At 43.0% G+C, this 18,760-nt stretch overlaps 1 protein-coding gene across 2 annotated transcripts in view; it reads left to right on the top strand.

The window, feature by feature from the left end:
- Positions 1 to 11,036: 11,036 nt before the first annotated feature.
- The window catches only part of FYB1 (FYN binding protein 1), a 213,102-nt gene continuing 205,378 nt past the window's right edge, over positions 11,037 to 18,760 (top strand). For both annotated transcript variants that reach the window (XM_073621587.1, XM_073621568.1), the window contains exon 1: positions 11,037 to 11,545. In XM_073621587.1, the coding sequence (XP_073477688.1) occupies positions 11,543 to 11,545 (3 nt within the window). In that variant the 5' untranslated portion in view covers positions 11,037 to 11,542. The remainder of the gene's footprint in view (positions 11,546 to 18,760) is intronic.

Raw genomic sequence — 18,760 nt, 5'->3', positions numbered from 1 at the left:
CTCTGGAATTCTGCCGCAGGTGTCGGCCCCTCCATGCATGGCAGGCCTCGCGAGCAATAGTATGTGACTCCTTGTAAGTCACATGGAGTGGGGTTCGTTTCTACCCTGGGTTACTTTCTGATATGCCCGTGCACAGAACTGTCTGACAGCTCTCTTGGGAATTTCGGTTGGGAGGTCCCCTCCGCATGCATATATGTAAATATGTGTAATGGCTACTATTTGCACTTATGTGATCATCTATGTGTTTTTTCCACTTGACATGCTAAATATAGTCTCTTTGCAGCAAACTCATCCTCTGAAGAAGACCCTAACGAATTGGGTTGAAACGCGTCAGTATTTGTCTTAACTGATGTGTTTGCTATGTAATGCTATGTATTTTTATTTTTTAATATTTGCACCTTATGGGTATACCCCCGTGCCGAGCTCATATTTTAACTTTCATGCTATATTGTATGCTAATAAATTTTTATTAATCCAATACTTCTCCTTGAATTCCTCGACATTTATGTACTCTGCTGCTAAAAAACCCCTTTTGGGGGAACCTTCCCATATTATATTATCCAGGGTGTGCAGCAACCTTATCTCTTTGTATATGTATCTTTCACATTATTCTGTTCTCGCTACATGTTTGCCTCTGGCGTGTATGTAGCTCAACATACAGTTTAAACCTTGAATCCTACAATAACCAGACTGTCTGTAACTTTGGATCTTTATTACGATGAACAGGTGGTGGTCATATAAGATAGGATATGATATGCGCGGTACACACGGTGAAACTAAAAATAAACAGACAATGAACATACTTAAGAATTACATGAACATAACAAATGTCTACTAGGTATACAAATAAACAGTCTTTAGCATACCAGCGATGCTGCCCTAGAAGGACTGGAAATTCCTCAGAACATGCAGTACAGGCTTAGCTGGCTCCATTGCAGTCTCTCCTCCTCATGGTAAAGATGAAAGAGTTGCATAGGAAGCGGGCTAGCTCCTAGTGATATGACAGGAAATGTCTATTAACCATAGAACACTACCCATCAATAGTCCTTTGTTGAGAGTGGCATCTAGTGGGCAATGTTGATATTGCAAGTCCAGAGGATATTATTTTTCCTTTATAGGCTGAAAGCATGACACTCCCTGCCTGGTATCATCAGATACCACTATTTATTCCTCAGATGACAACAACAAAATTAGCTATATGGATAAGACAAGAAATAGCTTGAACAAGCGTCTTCCATTTTGAGAATCTGGTAAATCTGTTAGATTTAAGCTGGCAGTCTGAAGTTGCAGTCTGAAATGTCGAGATCTCAGGACGGATGTCAGTATCTGAGTCTGGATCTACTAGTTCAATAGTTTCACTCTTAGGAACAGTCTGTTCTGCATTGTACAAGTATGCAGGTCCTGTAATCCATGTTGTGTCTTTAAGGTTATATGCAGCAACAGCTCTTGTAGCATGGTCTGCAGGATTATGGTCAGTAGGTACGTAGCGCCATTGTGTTGGACGAGTGGATCTCCTAATCCTCAACACTCTGTTGTTGACGTAAACATCAGTGTAGAACTGGATATCCTTCAGGTCAATGTCCATCTCTGAGGTGATTAGTTCTGCTAGTTCAACAGCTAGTACTGCAGCACAAAGTTCTAGCCTATGTACAGTGTGCTCAGGGTGTGGAGCTAGCTTTGCCTTGCCCTGGACGAATCCTACGTGACATCGTGCTGTAGTGTTGACAGTTCTTAAGTAGGCCAGAGCAGCTATTGCCTTGATAGAAGCATCACAGAGTATGCAAAGGTTTTGGCTCTGTGTCTGTGTAGAAGGTATGGGAGCATATGTGCATGAAACATGGAGATCAGAAGACTGATAGAGAGTTCTTCCATTCTACCCAAGAGTTCCTCTTATCAGGGGGTAGTGGGGCATCCCAGTCGGATGTTTCACGAATCAAGTCTCTAAGGAAGGCTTTACCTTGAATTGTAACAGGTACCGCAAATCCTAATGGGTCGTATAGGATATTGATTGTGGACAAGACACCTCTGCGAGTGAAAGGCTTTTCTTCTCCGTTTATTTGGAAGGTAAAGGAATCAGATTTCAAGTCCCAAAGTAGACCTAGACTGCGCTGTACAGGTAAAGAGTCTGTACCTAGATCTAAGTCTCTTAGATCGTTAGAATGGTCTTGAGCAGGGAAAGCTTCCATTACCTCTTTGGTGTTGGAAGCAATCTTGTGAAGCCTAAGATTCGAACAAGCGAGCATTTCCTGTGCTCTTTTAAGAAGACAGATTGCAAACTCACTGGAAGGTAGGGATTTCAAGCAATCATCTACATAAAAGTCTTTCTCTACAAATTGCTTTACATCTGAGCCATACTCAAGTTCACCTTCTTGGGCGGAATATCTGAGTCCGTAGATAGCGACTGCAGGTGAAGGGCTATTTCCAAAGATGTGTACCCTCATGCGATACTCTGAGATGTCTTTGGAAGGGTCATTGTCTCTGAACCAAAGAAATCTTAGGAAGTTTCTGTCTTCCTCTCTGACCAGAAAGCAATGGAACATCTGTTGAATGTCAGCTATGAAGGCAGTAGAATCTTTGCGGAAGCGTAAGAGCACTCCCAGGAGTTTGTTGTTGAGGTCTGGACCCATTAAGAGGACATCATTCAAGGAGACACCCTTGAATTTGGCACTAGAGTCAAACACTACTCTGATTTGACCTGGCTTTTTAGGATGGTACACTCCGAATATAGGGAGGAACCAACACTCTTCAGAGTCTTTAAAGGTGGGAGCTATCTCAGCGTGACGATTCTCAAAGATCTTCCCCAGGAAAGAAAAGAAATGTTCTCTCATCTCTGGCTTTCTTTGTAAATTACGTCTAAGGGAAGTGAAACATTGCAGCACTTGTTCTCTGCTATTGGGTAAGCATTGTCTCTGTGGTCTGAAGGGAAGAGGTGCAACTCAGCTGTTTGTGCTATCTTTGATTAGTCCTTGCTACATTACTTCTAAGAAGAGTTTGTTCTCAATAGACATTGCCACACGATTGTCATCTTTAGTTCTTTGAAAGTCTGTGCACCCTAAATGGTCTCGGTCTCTGTCACAGGCAAAGTTATCACTAGTGGGGCTCGTGAAGGGACAAGACAAGTGGGTGGTGTAGGGTGATTACTTAACAAGCAAGTGGTTGTGGCATGGCTGGAAAAGAGAGGGACGTCCATTCTCTAGGGTATTTGTGAGCAAGCTGTTAACGGAGTTAGGTTTGTGCACGCTTCCTAGACAGACATCTCCTATGGTGTCCCATCCAAGGTCTAACCTCTGAGCATAAGGAGCGTTGTTGGGACCATTAATTTGAGCTCTTGATTTGTGGACTCGTAATATATCTCTCCCAAGGAGTAGGATAATCTGAGCCTGAGGATCAAGTTCTGGTATCAGATGCGCTATGGGTTTCAAGTGTAGGTGATGAGCAGCCACATCTGGTGTAGGAATTTCAGATCTATGGTCGGGGATCTGGTTGCATTCGATAAGAGTTGGCAAAGATAAGCATGATTGTCCGTCAATGGACTCAACTTGGTAGCCGGATGCTCTCCTCCCCGCTGTCTCCACTATTCCTGCACAAGTTTTTAAGGAGTAGGGAATGCTGGGGCCTTTAATGCCAAAGATGTCAAAGAAGGTTGAGCTGGCTAATGACTTGTTACTTTGGTCATAAAGAATTGCGTAAAGCTTAATAGCTTTGTGTCACGTACCTGGTTGGAGACTGAAATGACAAGGTCGGCCTCTCTTGTATCTCCAGTCCAGGTCCTGCTGAAAGTGGAACAGCGGGGAGCCGAGGACCAGGAGGGACACGAGTGCCTGCAGCTGCGGACTCAGAGACTTGTGGCGGAGGATGCGATCTTGGATGAGCAGAGAAACCGTCAGATCAGGATGAGCGGTGCTGCGCCAAGGATCAGCTGGGCTTAAGGAGGCACTCCGCAGAAACTGTGGTGCTGGAACGTTAGGTGATGTAAAGTTCCTGGAATACTTGCAGCAGGAAGTCGCAGCAGGTTGCAGGACTGTGATTGCAGGCACTTGCAGGATAATGAGGAGAAATGCCAGAGGCAAGAGCAGAGTCTCAAGGGTAGCCAGGTTCGGTAACAGGCGGGCAGCGGGGTACAAGGCAGCAGGCAGAAGCAACGTCACATGGATAGCCGGGTCTGGTAACAGGCGAGCAGTGCAGTGCAAGGCAGTAGGCATAAACAGTCCAATGGGAAGCCAGGATCAGAAACCGGTAGTCAGAGCAAAACAGGATCCAGAAGCAGGGTCAAGGCAAGCCAGGTTCATCAACAGGTAACAAGCAGGTAGTAGCAGGGTTCAGGTATCAGGGTACAGCTGAAGACCAGTCAGCACTGGTCTGAGGGCAGAGCGCTTCTTTAAATAGGCCGGCTGGCGCCAACTGGTGTTATGGGCGCGCTCCTGCGCGTGCACGCCGTCCGTCGCGCACGCGCATTGATGCGCACAGGCATCTGCAGCCATCCGTGTGCGCGCGAGTGTGCACCCACTGGATGGGTACTAATAGTTCTCTTACACTTTGTCTTTTTGGCCTGCTGGGTAGACTCTGACTAGGCATATTTTGGAGCAGGACCTGCCACCTATGACTCCTTTGCAGACCTCTGTACATTGTGAAGTGATCTCTGGTGTAGTTGTAATGGTGTGCTCTTCCTCCCCGCCACACTCACTAGTGCTGAAAGTGTGTTGTAAAGTCCATGGAGCTGGCCCAGGATGTAAACCAGTGTTGTGATCTGAGCTGTCATATTCTATGCATTTTAAACTGACCTTACAGTCCTTGGCGAGGTGAGATGTGGAAGAGCAGCACCTGTAGCAGATGTGGTTCTCCTTGAGGAAGGCCTTGCGGTCCTGCAGGGTTTTCTCTCTGAAGGCTCTGCATTTTAGGAGAGGATGTGGCTTCCGATGCAAGGGACACTGCTTACCAGGATCTTTGACCTTTGTCTCTGAGTTAGAGAAGCTGGCAGATCTGTGAAAAGAATCTGGAGGAGTCACGTTAGTTTTGTGTACTGCTACTGGAGGTTTGTAAAAAACACTGCAGAAACGGATCAAAAGCAAACTGCATAGGTGTGAACAAAGCCTTCCACCTTTTTTCCTCCTCAGCACACAATAACCACCATAAAAGCAAGAAGAGAAAAGCTCCAGATAGCAAAACACTTTTTAAAAAAGAATTTAAAGACCTTTTTTTTAAAAAGATACATTTAAAAAAAAATAGCAATAAAGCAGTTCAGATCAATTTCTATGTTAATACCTACTGGGGCTAATGTATTCAGGGTATATATCCATTTTGTCTCATTCTGCAATAGTTTTTGCTTTTTTTTTTTCCCTAGTAAGCAGACTGGGAAACATCATAAAGAATGGGTTCTTCACTTACTGCAGTATTTGAATAAAGCGTATAGTGAAAAAAACAAATGCCGTGCAGGGATTGCCGACACAGCATCAGAAGTGGTGAAGGGCTTTTGGGGGGTGCAGCTGAACTCAAGGTGGGGGGCAGCCCCCTAGATCTGACCACAATCTTACCACTGCTGCAGCTTGTGTGGATGGGATGTATCGTGCACCGATCCCTGCTGCTGTCCTCCTCTCCTGTTCATCCCATGTGATCAGAGCAGTACACACTCCATGCACACAAGCAACAAATGCTCTGCCTTAGGGAGGTTTCCTTAACCCCCTACAAAGGTGCTAGAGGAGCGCCGGAGAGTGTGGGGGAGGACTGAACTGCAGCTCCCCCCGTACCCCCATTGAGGCTCCACACTAGAGAATAAAATAGTGATAGTTCTAATTTTTTATGTCACACAATATTGGCATAACACTTTAGAAAATGCAACATTTCATTAGGAAAATACATTAAAGTTAATGTAGCCATGCCCCCGTAGGGTTTGCTGTGTGTTGTGGTTCACCTATCACCCTGCCCAGCCAGACATTCATCCCAGTCACAACTTGGGTGGGGATTTGGGAATTATGGGATGCCCAGGAATATTTAGTGCAAAGTTGCTTATGACTCCTGTATACACTCCTGTATATACACTTCACTCTTTTCTCTCCAGCACAAACACTTGCTGCTCACCGTTAACTCCTCCAGCACTTCTCTTGCTGCAGACTGTCACTCCTCCAGACTAGCTAGCACTGCATGGGTAGGCCTGACACTACTTCAGACAGGCCTCAATGAACTGCCTTTTGTGGGCAGGGACCTTTGGGCCTTTGTGGTGTACAATAGTCCAGGTGCTAGCTGTCCTCTACTGGGCTACCACTCCCAGATAGCTCTCTTCAGGCCCTGCCAGCAAGCCTGGCTGCAAAGACCCTTTTCCACTGCCCTTCTCCACAGTCCTCTCTCCACTGGTTCTGCAATCTGCACCAATCTCTCAAACTGCAATCTCCCAGTTCTCTTAGGCGTGCCTCCCCAGTCCTCTGGACTGTGATCACTCACCAGCCCTCCTGGCTGCAACCAGTAGTCCTCCCTGGAGACTCTTAGAAGTGTTCTCCCCCACTGTCCTCTACTTGCTCTCTCCTGTGCCTCTCATTCCAAGATCTCGATACTCCTCCTGTATGCACCCGAGCCCAGCCCAGGGTCAAAACGACTGGGGAGAGCCCCGTGGGCCCGAATAGCCTCCACCCCTCTCTTACTCTATTTCTTCCACCCGACAACTCCTCCCCAGCTGGGCTAGCCCCAGGTATTTATGGAGTCCTGCCCCCTGCCAATCCAAGTTGGGGATTGGTCAGAGCACCTTAAGATACCACAGGCAGCTCCATCTCTCTTCCCCTCCTCTCCTTCTAGAAAATGCTAGAAAGAAGAGGGAGGTAACCGAGAAGTGATGCTGCCTGTGAGTCATCAGGTGCTACCCTGAGCCACTCCCAGCCCAGAATGAAAACAAAAAGGCCTAGCAATTAGCTAGGCCTGCCTAAATTTACCTACACTGCCAGAGCAAAACCTTACTCTAGCACGTCACTAACTACAGGGTGCTACATTATTTTAGGGCATATAAATACATTCTATTACCCAATTTTATGGTAAAATATCCAACATGAGGTTGTGCCGGGGAAACAGATACCCAACATGTTAAGTCCTAAAATTGTGTACCCTATATTTTCTATAGGCAACGCTGTAAAAGCCCCTACAGGTCAGTATAGAGTTAACAGAGAATAAGCAGCCTAAATTTATTGCTGTTACTCTGGCATGAGAGGTGATATGTAACATGTATAGCGTGTCAACATTTTTGTGAATGGGGGAAGGGGTATTTTAAGTTCTTGGATTTAACGTTAATTTTTTAATTTTTTTTTTTTAATTTTCTTTTTAAATAAACTTTTTTTCTATCACATAGGGGACAAAAAGTCCCCTATGCGATACATTTTCGCTGACAGGTTCTTTTTAATAAGACATCAGGGGTCTAAAAGAAAAAAGATCCCTGATGTCTCACCTGTCCTCAAATGAAGCTAATAGAGAGCAGATCTATTAGTGACACCAGATCCCGGAAGTGACCAGGAGGCACCGGCATGCCAGTTCCAGGTCCGTCAATGGGCACACGGTGGGGCAAAGGGGACTGTCACATACAAGGGTGTGTAGAAGCGATTTGGAGCCTGCACAGCTGCTGGATTGCTTCCATCTGACAGTCGACTTGTCATATTTGCACACAGATTTACACACACTCATAATGGCTGCAGTGTGTGTAACTCCCCGCCCCCCCCCCCCCCCCCCCCGGCCGTTACCACTGTACTATGTACTATAATGGTGGCAGTAAAAGCATTCTACTTACAGGTTTTTCTTGCTGTTTGTTTCACGGTGTAATTTTCCCACTCTATTTATCATAATGACCATTGTCGCTGGGCAAAGTAAGGAAAAATCTAACATTTCAAAAAGTTGTTAATGAACAAAGGAATAGAGGCAAAATCTGCTAATAGAAAACATGTTTAAGAAAACAGTTTTAAGGGGATTTCCCTCTCTTTAGGAAGACATCTTCTTCTTCCTGTTATGTCTGCAGGGAAGGAAGTGAAGGAAAATCTCTGCAATCAGGTAAACATGAAAAAAGAATGAAAGGGGTTTCGAACTTTCACCACTCTACCTGAAAAATGATGGCCTTTAGGTACACCCTGAAATTGTCTCTTTTAAATAAGACACTTTCAGTCAACCCCATTGATTTGTCATATACCAATCTGTAACTTTAATTTTGTTTTTTTCACTATACACTTTATTCAAATGCTGCAGAAAGTGAAGTAACCATTCTTTATAATATTCTCCAATCTGCTTGCTGCCACTGAAGAGGACAAAATAAAAAGCAAAAACTATTGCAAAATGAGACCAAATGGACATATACCCTGGGTACATTAGCACCAGTAGGTATTAACATAGAAATGGATCTGAAAAAACTTTTTTAAACGTATTTTATTTTAAAAAAAGGTCTCTAAACATTTTTTTTAAATGGTGTTTCATTATCTGGAGCTTTTCTCTTCTGGCTTTTATGGTGGTTATGGTGGATGTGCTGAGGAGGAAAAAGGTGTAAGGCTGTAGTTTGCTTTTGATCCATTTCTGCAGTGCTTTTTGTGGTGCATTTTGTGGTGCATTTTGTGGTTTTGCATATGCGTTTGACGCATTTTTCCACACGTTTTTCACGTGTTTTGCAATTTTTATGCTTTTTATATTTTTGACCTAGTTTGTTGTTGGGCGAATTAGAAAACGCAAATCCAAGCAAAATTCATTGAAGTCTATTGAACAAAAACCACATCGTTTTGCTTTTAAAGTGGTTGTAAACTCAGTTTTACCACTTGTACCTACAGGTAAGCCTATAATAAGGTTTACCTGTAGGTATTGTGAATATCTCCTGAACTTGCACTGATTAGGAGATATTCACACTTCATGCAGTTGGTGACATCTCCGGCGCATTGGCACTGAAGGTCCGGTATACTGTGCTGAACCTTCAGAGCCCATGCCATAAACTGTGGCTCCCGCGTGCATGCACAGGAGTGACATCATCTCACCCGTGGCCACTCATGTAGCCAGAGGCCACGAATCCGGAAGGAAGACCGGGTGAAGATAGCGCGCTACTGGAGGGCATCGTTTCAAGGTAAGTCTTTCATAATTTGCTAGTATGCAATGCATATTAGCACATTATAACATTGCCTTGCAGGGGACTTTTTTTTTTTTTTTTAACTGCGGTTTACGACCACTTTAAGGCTTGGTTCACACCTATGTGCTTTTTGTTGCTTTTTACAGAAATGCACTACAGTCCATTTAACATTGTTTTCAATGGGCACGTTCACATCTATGCTTTTTTCAGCAGCTGCATTTTTCGAAGAGGTCAGGGACTTTTTTAACCACTTGCCGACCGCCGCAAGCCGATGTACGTCCAAAGTTTGGCGGCGGATATCGTTGTTATGGCAGCAGCTAGCTGCCATAATCCCAGTATCCCCGTTTTCGTGCGGCGGTCGGTTTTCAGATAAAAGTGGTCTCTGCAGCGGATTCGCCGCGAGATCACTTTTATCGGTGGCAGGAGAGGGGGCCCCCCGCCGTGATCCGGTGCCCTCCGCCACTTACCGGAGCCGTCGGTAGCGGCGGAGGTGATCGCGTCTGTCTCCTTGCTGTGCCTGGAGATGAGTGAAGCTAAGATGGCGCCCACTTGTCTCCATGACAATACAGGGCGGAAGCAACGTCAAAACGTCACTTCCGCCCATACGTCTTAAAGACACATTTTTTTCAATGTAATTTTTTTAAATTACTTTTTTTTTTTTTTATTGCATTTTAGTGTAAATATGAGATCTGAGGTCTTTTTGACCCCAGATCTCATATTTAAGAGGTCCTGTCATGCTTTTTTCTATTTTTCTATTACAAGGGATGTTTACATTCCTTGTAATAGGAATAAAAGTGACACATTTTTTTTTAAAAAACAGTGTAAAAATAAATAAAATCATGTAAAATAAATAATAAAAATAATTTAATACCCCCCGTCCTGACAAGCTCGTGCGCAGAAGTGAACGCATACGTGAGTAGCGCCAGCATATGAAAACGGTGGTCAAACCACACATGTGAGGTATCGCCGCAAACGTTAGAGCGAGAGCAATAATTCTAGCCCTAGACCTCCTCTGTAATGCAAAACATGCAACCTGTAGAATTTTTTAAACGTCGCCTATGGAGATTTTTGAGGGTAAAAGTTTGACACCATTCCACGAGCGGGCGAAATTTTGAAGCGTGACATGTTGGGTATCAATTTACTCGGCATAACATTATCTTTCACAATATGAAAAAAATTGGGCTAACCTTACTGTTGTCTTATTTTTTTATTCAAAAAAGTGAATTTTTTCCCCAAAAAAGCGCGCGTGTAAGACCGCTGAGCAAATACGATGCGAAAAAAAGTATTGCAATGACCGCCATTTTATTCTCTAGGGTGTTAGAAAAAAAATATATAATGTTTAGGGGTTCTAAGTAATTTTCTAGCAAAAAAAACTGTTTTAAACATGTAAACACCTAAATTCCAAAACGAGGCTGGTCCTTAAGTGGTTAAAAGCAAAACGTTGCGTTTTTTGTTCAATAGACTTCAATGGAGAAGCTTCAGAAAAGCATGTGGTGCATTTTTGCCACGATTTGTGTTTTTTAATCCACCCAACAACAAACTGACCAAAAAAAAAGCATAAAAAATGCAAAACACATTACAAAAAAAAACGAAAAAATGCATCAAAAACACATTATGATGCGCGATGAGGGCATTGCATTAATGCATTTTTGTCCACGTTTTCGCACTACATGCAAACGCAACAAGAGCACATTCTGGTCAGTTTTCTGGCTGTGCTGGGAACTTAGACTGCTCTCAGACATGAGCTGACATGCCCCCCTGCACAGCCATTCACTGGGAAGATCAGTGTCCTGCTGTTTCTCCTCCCTGAGCTCCTTACGCAGATGAGACTAGATGAAATGTGATCACTAAAAGAAAATGAAAAACAAGATATTTATTTACTATTTATGTATACACAAATGTTTTACCTTTCATTTTTATTTTAAACTGAACGGGTTGCTTTACAAGGTGAGAGTTCATATATACATTAATCCTGAGCAATTCTTGCTGCTGTAACTCATACATCAGTGCTATACTATATATAGCATGTGACTCAGAGGAAAAGAATGAGATCCTTATAAAGGATATTAAATAATACAAATATTAAGTAATATAGCAAGTGAAATAGATAAGAAAAATACAAAAAAAAAAATACACACCCAGCAGATAACTACAGAGTTTTGGAAAGAGGAAATACACATAACAAATCACCAGTTAACTTGCAAGTCACAAGTGTTCCCTAGATCCACCAAAGCCATAAGTGTCTACCAGAGACAACTCTATGAAGTATGCCTTCTTCGACTTTACACATAAAATCAGAGTAGGACTGAGGACTGAGAGCACCGTAGAGTGGCTCAGATAATCATTCTCTGATAAGACCTAATGAACCAAAAAAAAAAAAAAGAGGAAGTGTGTTCCGAGCTTCAACTACGTGCAAAGGATAATTATTAAACTCTGTCGCTACATTTCACAAACAGATCTCGTACAGGAGCAACAATGGTGAGTACAACCAATAGTTCCTTTTTATAATTGCAAATAGAATAAATAGAACTATACAAACAGATGAATAGATAGATAAATAGATAGAAAGGGACATTCTGACAACAGAACTCTAAGAAGTCAATGGGTTTGATTTACTAAAGGCAAATAGGATATAGACATTGCTAGTGAAGTTGCACTTTGAGATTTTCTCCGGAGGTTTTAAATTTCATTTGCAAGGAATACCCAATCACATCAAAGAAAATAGAATTTTGGCTTGCGCATGATTGGATGATGGAAGGCAACAGATCTGTTCTAGAGAAACTTCCCTTACAATGTGAACAGCCTATTTGCCTTTAGTAAGGTAACCCCAATGACTTGTGCTGTACTGCTTCAAAAAAAGGTTGGAAATCTAAATGGCTATTAATTGTAAATGTTTATGAGAAATAACACTGTGGAATGTTGATCCAATTGTTTTACAAGATTAGTTTTTTACTTGTTGGAGTAAATTGGACCATGGTTTAAATGCCTTTTTCTGAATCAACTGCAGGGTTGGTTGATGTCATAAAAAAGTGTATTTTTTTCAACATCACTATAGTCTCTGTTTTCTGCACCGCATGTTGTTACCCTGTTTCCCCGAAAATAAGACCTAGCGTGATTGTCAGTGATGGCTGCAATATAAGCCCTACCCCCCAAATAAGCCCTACACTGTTTCCCCAAAAGTAAGCCCTACCCTGAAAATCAGACCTACAAGGACTCTAACTAGGGCTTATTTGGGGGGTAGGGCTTATATTGCAGCCATCACCGACAATCACGCTAGGTCTTATTTTTGGGGAAACAGGGTAGATAGCAGGCAAAGTGTCACGGAGAAAGCAGCTGCACAGTTGAGCTACAGTGCCTATTCTCTTCCGAAGGCTGATGCGACGTGAGATCCGACCTGTGAGACACCAAGTTGGATGGCATGTGAAATTCAATGTATCCCTATGAGAGCAGTCTTAACTGATACTACACAAGTCTGTCTGACTTTAGAAAAGGTTCCTGCACTACTTTGGTTTGACTTTGATACGACTTCAATGCCACAGAATGTAAAAAGTTACATCAAAGTCATCCAGGGGCGTTGCTAGGGGGTGGCTATTGGGGCTATAGCTGCAGGGTCTCTGCCTAACCAGCGGGTTGCGGCTGCTGACATCATCTCTCACTGCCCGTCACACATCAGCACTCTTCCACCCTCACAGCACAGTGGAGTGAAGGTCACGTGCTTCCTGTCATCGTGGAGCTTCACTTTGCAGCCAGACCCCCTTGCTTCAATGTCGGAGGTGCAGCGGGGAGCAGCGAGATGACATCATCTCTCACTGCCTGTCCTGCTCTCACTAAATGGACCAGTGCTGTCAGCCTGCCACCAATGCAGCGTCAATGCACATTTGGTAGCACTGGCTGGCATGGCAAGTTACAATCCACATCAGGTGGCAAGTAACAATCTGAAAATGGTGGCAGGAGATGTGGCAATCTGCAAATTGAGCCAGGAGACATGGCAAGTGACAACCTGCAAATGGTGGCAGGTTACGTGGCAAATGACAATCTGCAAAATGGTGGCAAGAGATGTGGCAAGTGACAATCTGCAAATAGTGGCAGGAGATGTGACAATCTGCAAATTGAACCAGGAGATGTGGTAAGTGACACGCCCAGGGCTCCCACTGATTCTGCAGTATGATGAGTTGAACCACTTCATTATATATTAGAATGTAACAATAGAAATAATGCACTTTAATCACCCTGACACCATATCAACCATGGTGCCATGATGATTGAAGCGCCAACACCAGCCATCGCCCGTGAAAAATTGCTTAGGTCAACCCCCCCCCCCCGCGGGCATGCAAAAAGGTTGGTGACCGCTGCTATAGGCTATAGCCCCAGATCTTTTGCAGATCTAGCAACGCCCCTCGTCATATCAAAGTCAGACTCCAAAGTTGCACTGAAAGTTACGCGACTTTGGAGTTGGCCTAGTGTGAACCGAGCCGAAGATGCAAATTGTCGGACTAGTACACTGATAACCTGGGTTCAGTAAGGTCTGAGTAGCTGGCCTGGAACAGAACATATGTATGCGAGTCCAGGTAGAGTCAGACACCCTTATTTGCATGCTTGTTGCAGCTAAGAGAGAACGTAAACAAGACAGTCAGGATACTAAAATATGCAGAATGAGAAGGGGCAATGGCTGTCTCTGTTTCCTTAAACCTTTTTACCGCCACCACCATGGAGGGGGGGGGGGGGGGTTACACACGCTCCCGACAGATACAACCACTGGGAGTGTGTGTAAATCTGACAAGACGACTGTCAACTGTCAGGTGGAAGTAAATCAATCACTTCTACACACCCTTGTTACTGCCAGCAACTCTCCCCTCTATTTGCTTGCCCCCCACCGTGTTTCCCAGGCTCCACGCGCCATTGGCAGGTCCAGATACACCATGGCAGGTGCCACCAAGTTGAGGGGAAGATCAGCAAACGTCCATTTGCTGATATCCCTTTCCTGTTAATGACTCAATGCGTAAAACATCTTTTGGACCCCTGGACCCCTGTTGTCTCATTAAAGAGAACCTGTCAATACAATTGCATCACATAGTGGACCTTTTGTCTTTTTCTTAAATTCTAAAATTTAAATTACACCCAAGTACTTAAAATCCCCCCTTCAAAATCTTTTCAGGCCCCTCCACCCCCACATACACACATGTAATAAATGCAAATGCATGCGTCGGGGGCACCTACTCACGAAAACGCTTTCATATCACTACGCACATTGGAGTGGGAAATAAAATTCTAGGCCCAATGTTCACAGTTAACTCTAAATTTATGACCTGAAGGTGCTTTAAAGCATCTTCTATGGAAAATATAGGGTACTGAGGTTTGTCACTGATTCAGGGGCGCAATTTTAATGTTTAACATGTTGGGCATCTATTTACTTGGTGCAGCCTCATCTTTTATACTTTACTACAAAATGGCTAATTTCTTTGCATTCATGTGCTTAAAAATTCAAATTTATTTCATTTTTTTATTTAATTAAAAATAAACTTTAGTGTATTTGTTTACTGAACTTTTCCATTCCTAACTGTTGCACTAATATCACATGACATGAAAAAAATTAGAACTACCAATATTCTATTCTTTAGGGTGTCTGCTTTCAAAAAATATATAATGTTTGGAGGTTTTATGTAATCTTCAGGCCTAAAATTATTTTTTTTGTGAACAAAAAAAATGCAAAAATGGCTCTTGCAGCAAAAGGGATAAAGCAAATTTGCTACATGTCCCAAAAGGCTATAGACAAAAGGGGGGCACTTCCAATCAGATTGTCTAGGCAATCTGAGAAGAAGTGAGAGCGGGTACCTTTCAAAACCTGGTACCTGCTCCTCTCAAAAAAATGTGCCAAATGTAGTAGAGGGAGGGGGGGGGGGGTAAGGACATAAAGCGGAATTTCCCTCTTTATGGTGAAGTTCTGCTTTTTAGCTCCTTCATGTGAAGATACAATATATTGTCAAAAGTATTGGGACACCAGATTTTACACGCACGTTAACTTTAATCGCATTCCAGTCTTCGTCAGTAGGGTTCAATGTTGAATTGGCCCACCCTTTGCAGCTATAACAGCTTCAACTGTTCTGGGAACACTCCACAAGGTTTAGGAGTGTGTCTATGGGAATGTTTGACCATTCTTCCAGAAGTGCATTTGTGAGGTCAGGCACTGATGTTGGAGAGAAGGCCTGGATCACAGTCTGTTCTCTAATTCATCTAAAAAGGTGTTCTATTTGGTTGAGGTCAGGACTCTGTACAGGCCAGTCAAGTGCGCAGTCATGTTGGAACAAGAAGGGCCATCCTCAAACTGTTTCCACAAAGTTGGGAGGATGAAATTGTCCAAAATGTCTTGGTATGCTCACGACTTAAAAGTTCCCTTCACTTGAACTGAGGTGGCAAGCCCAGCTCCTGAAAAGCAACCTTACACCATAATTCCCCATCCACCAAATGATTTGGACAAGTGCACAAAGCAAGGTCCATAAGGACATGGATGAACGAGTTTGGGGTGGAGGAACTTGATTGGCCTACACAGAGTCCTGACCTCAACCCCAGAGGAACAATTTTGGGATGAATTAGAGTGGAGACTGCGAGCCAGACCTTCTCATCTACATCAGTGCCTGACCTCACAGAAGCACTTCTGGAAGAATGGTTAAACATTCCCATAGACACACTCCTAAACCTTGTGGACAGCCTTCCCAGAAGAGTTGAAGCTGTTAAAGCTGCAAAGAGTGGGCCAACTCAATATTGAACCCTATGGACTAAGACTGAGATGCCATTAACCTCTTGGCGCAGAGTGCATGCAAATATGCAGCCTCTCGGCGGCCGGGCCTTGGTGCCGAGTGGCCACATACCTGCATTCAATAGCGCTGACAGTGCTGTGCCGAGAGTGCGTGCCTTGTGCGTTCCTGACACAGTGACTGGTGGCTCATGGAAAGTTCCTGATTTACGTTTGAGATTGGGACTTTTCCGATCATGTGACTGCCGTGACAGCCAATCACGGCAGTCACGTGGCCATAAACCCCGCCCCACCTCCTGGCATAGAAAACCCCTTAAAGGGCCAATGGCAGCCAGCGCCAAGGGGTTAAAGTTCATGTGCGTGTAAACGAAGGAGTACCAATACTTTTGATAATATAGCGTAGGTGTTTTTTGTCCTTAGCGGGTTCTCCACGGCCTGCATTATGCATATTTCAGCTTTGGAAACAGTGATGGTAAGGAATGACTCACAGTGCAACGTAAGGCAACTCCCAATAAGGATACCAATCTGCATCTGGTAGTACCTTTGCTTCATTCATCATCATAACTCTAGATGTAAATAACAGTGACAGGAGTATTGAAAGAAAATATATTGTTTCCTCTATCCTTCATGGCTGAACCAGAAAACATCATGACTTCTGTACTAGCTAGAATAGGGTGTCATGCTCTTAACTTTTATATGTTGTGTTGAGGCCATCTGACTTTCACCAAATTTACATGTTGCTATGGTAGCACATGAAGGAAACATTTGCTGGTTTTATTGTGTTTTTTGTGAGTCTGCTGTCACATTACAGTATAAAGGTGTAATCTTACTCCAACAGAGGTTTAAAATGGAACTAAATCTAATCCAATTTAACAGTTGCAGAAAACAGTTACATTCTCGGAATGCCAGGAATGATAACTGTCACATTTGCTGGTTCTCAACCAAACTGTCAAACCATAAAATGGTTGATGTGATACCAGCTCCCATGTGCAGCATCATGGCATATTCAGATCAAACAGAGGCTAAGATAGCCACTTCCTTGGCTGAAAAGAATAGGAGGGTTTAGTTTGGCCTTAAAGTGGAGTTCCACCCACTTTTACAACTCTTCAGCATCCCTCACTAAACTGTGCACTGTAAACAAATTGGATATTTGCGGCCCATCGTATCATTTCCTGTTTGCAATGCCTTCTGGGAAGGGGCGGCAACTTCCTCTGAAACTGCCGTTGCTATGGAAACCTGACCTGAAACCTATTACACTGCTTGTGCTGCACTGAGCATGTGCGAGATCTGCAAGGATGAGCTCCAGGAAGAAATACAGTCTGGCTTCAGATGCCCACACTTAAGATGGCCACGGCCTGCTGTAAGTTTATAAAATAACAAACTACTGCTATAAACTAACAAAACAGACATTAGTTTACAGACTAACTTTACTAGAATACATAAAGCTTGTGTATTATAGGGGTATTTTTATTTAAAAAGTATAATTTTGGCCGGAACACCACTTTAAGCTAGGTATATAGTAGAAGAATTTTGTTTGATATTTTTTGTTCTAAGAACATTGTAAGAACGTTTGTTTGTTTTTCTAATCATTAATGGGTTCAAATTGGCGTTCATTTTCGACTGCAGTGATGAGAGAATGGATAGAAGTTTTTTCTTGAATGTACAAATTTCTAACAGTTATGTGGTTTTATTTGGTAAAGTCCATTCATTCCATAATCGATTGTTAAAAGCAAACAAGATCTTGAACTATTTTAGAACATATTAAAATTTTGTATATATTTTCCTATAAATTCTTCTGCAAATTTTTCGTTCTAAATTCTACTAATAGACTTCTACCATTTTTAAGCCAGCCATACATGGATTGAAATTCGGTTAGTTCATCAGGGACCGGGCAAATTTCAATCCATGTCTGGGCAGGTTGGTTTGTACACAAGTGAATCTATCAACTTGTGTATAATCAGCCTGTCGAGTTTTTCCCAAACCATCAGAGCCACTGGCTATAGCTAACATAGTACAAAATTTGCCATGCTAACATGAAATGGTGATAAATGTAATAAATATGAAAGTCAAATAAAATCTTCAAAAGAAACAAAAATAAGAAAAGTCCCATAAGTGATAACAGTCCAATGATGAATCTTTGTATTCACTTCAAAAGATAATAAAGCTCCAGTGCTCAACATAAGTCCAATCTACACCATTGATATGATTATCAAACGAAAAACGTGAAACACCCAGGTGAACCCCTACCATGTGATAAAGTGGCTGCTTACCAGAGAAAATAGACTCTAAATTAGAAGAGTCATAAGCACAATGAGCGTAAACTCACGAGCGTAAATTAGAAGAGTCATAAGCACAATGAGCGTAAACTCACGAGCGTAAACTCTGCCCCACACGTTTTATCAGAATTGACGTCATCGGGGGGAACCGGCTATAGCTATCAACATTGATCATTGTACTCTGACAGTCGGGACATTTCCCTGCTGTCAAAATACAATACCATAGTGGGAAGGATTCACCCATCCACATTGAATGTGTGGATGAGGGAATTTGATTATTTTGTTTTTTGTTCAACCCACTGTTTGAAAAAAAGATCAATGTATAGGCTGCCATAGTTTACCACTACCAATTTAGTGTACTACTACCAGTTCTATCACCAGCTTTTACTACCATCTGGCCATACATAGTTACATAGTTACATAGTAGGTGAGGTTGAAAAAAGACACAAGTCCATCAAGTCCAACCTATGTGTGTGATTATAAGTCAGTATTACATTGTATTTCCCTGTATGTTATGGTCGTTCAGGTGCTTATCTAATAGTTTCTTGAAACTATTGATGTCCCCCCGCTGAGACCACCGTCTGTGGAAGGGAATTCCACATCCTTGCCGCTCTAATGCCCTGTGCACACGGTCGGACATTGATCGGACATTCCGACAACAAAATC

Source organism: Aquarana catesbeiana, linkage group LG01 (genome assembly GCF_042186555.1).
Source record: "Aquarana catesbeiana isolate 2022-GZ linkage group LG01, ASM4218655v1, whole genome shotgun sequence".
NCBI lineage: Eukaryota > Metazoa > Chordata > Amphibia > Anura > Ranidae > Aquarana > Aquarana catesbeiana.
This window is presented reverse-complemented; position numbering and strand designations above follow the sequence as displayed.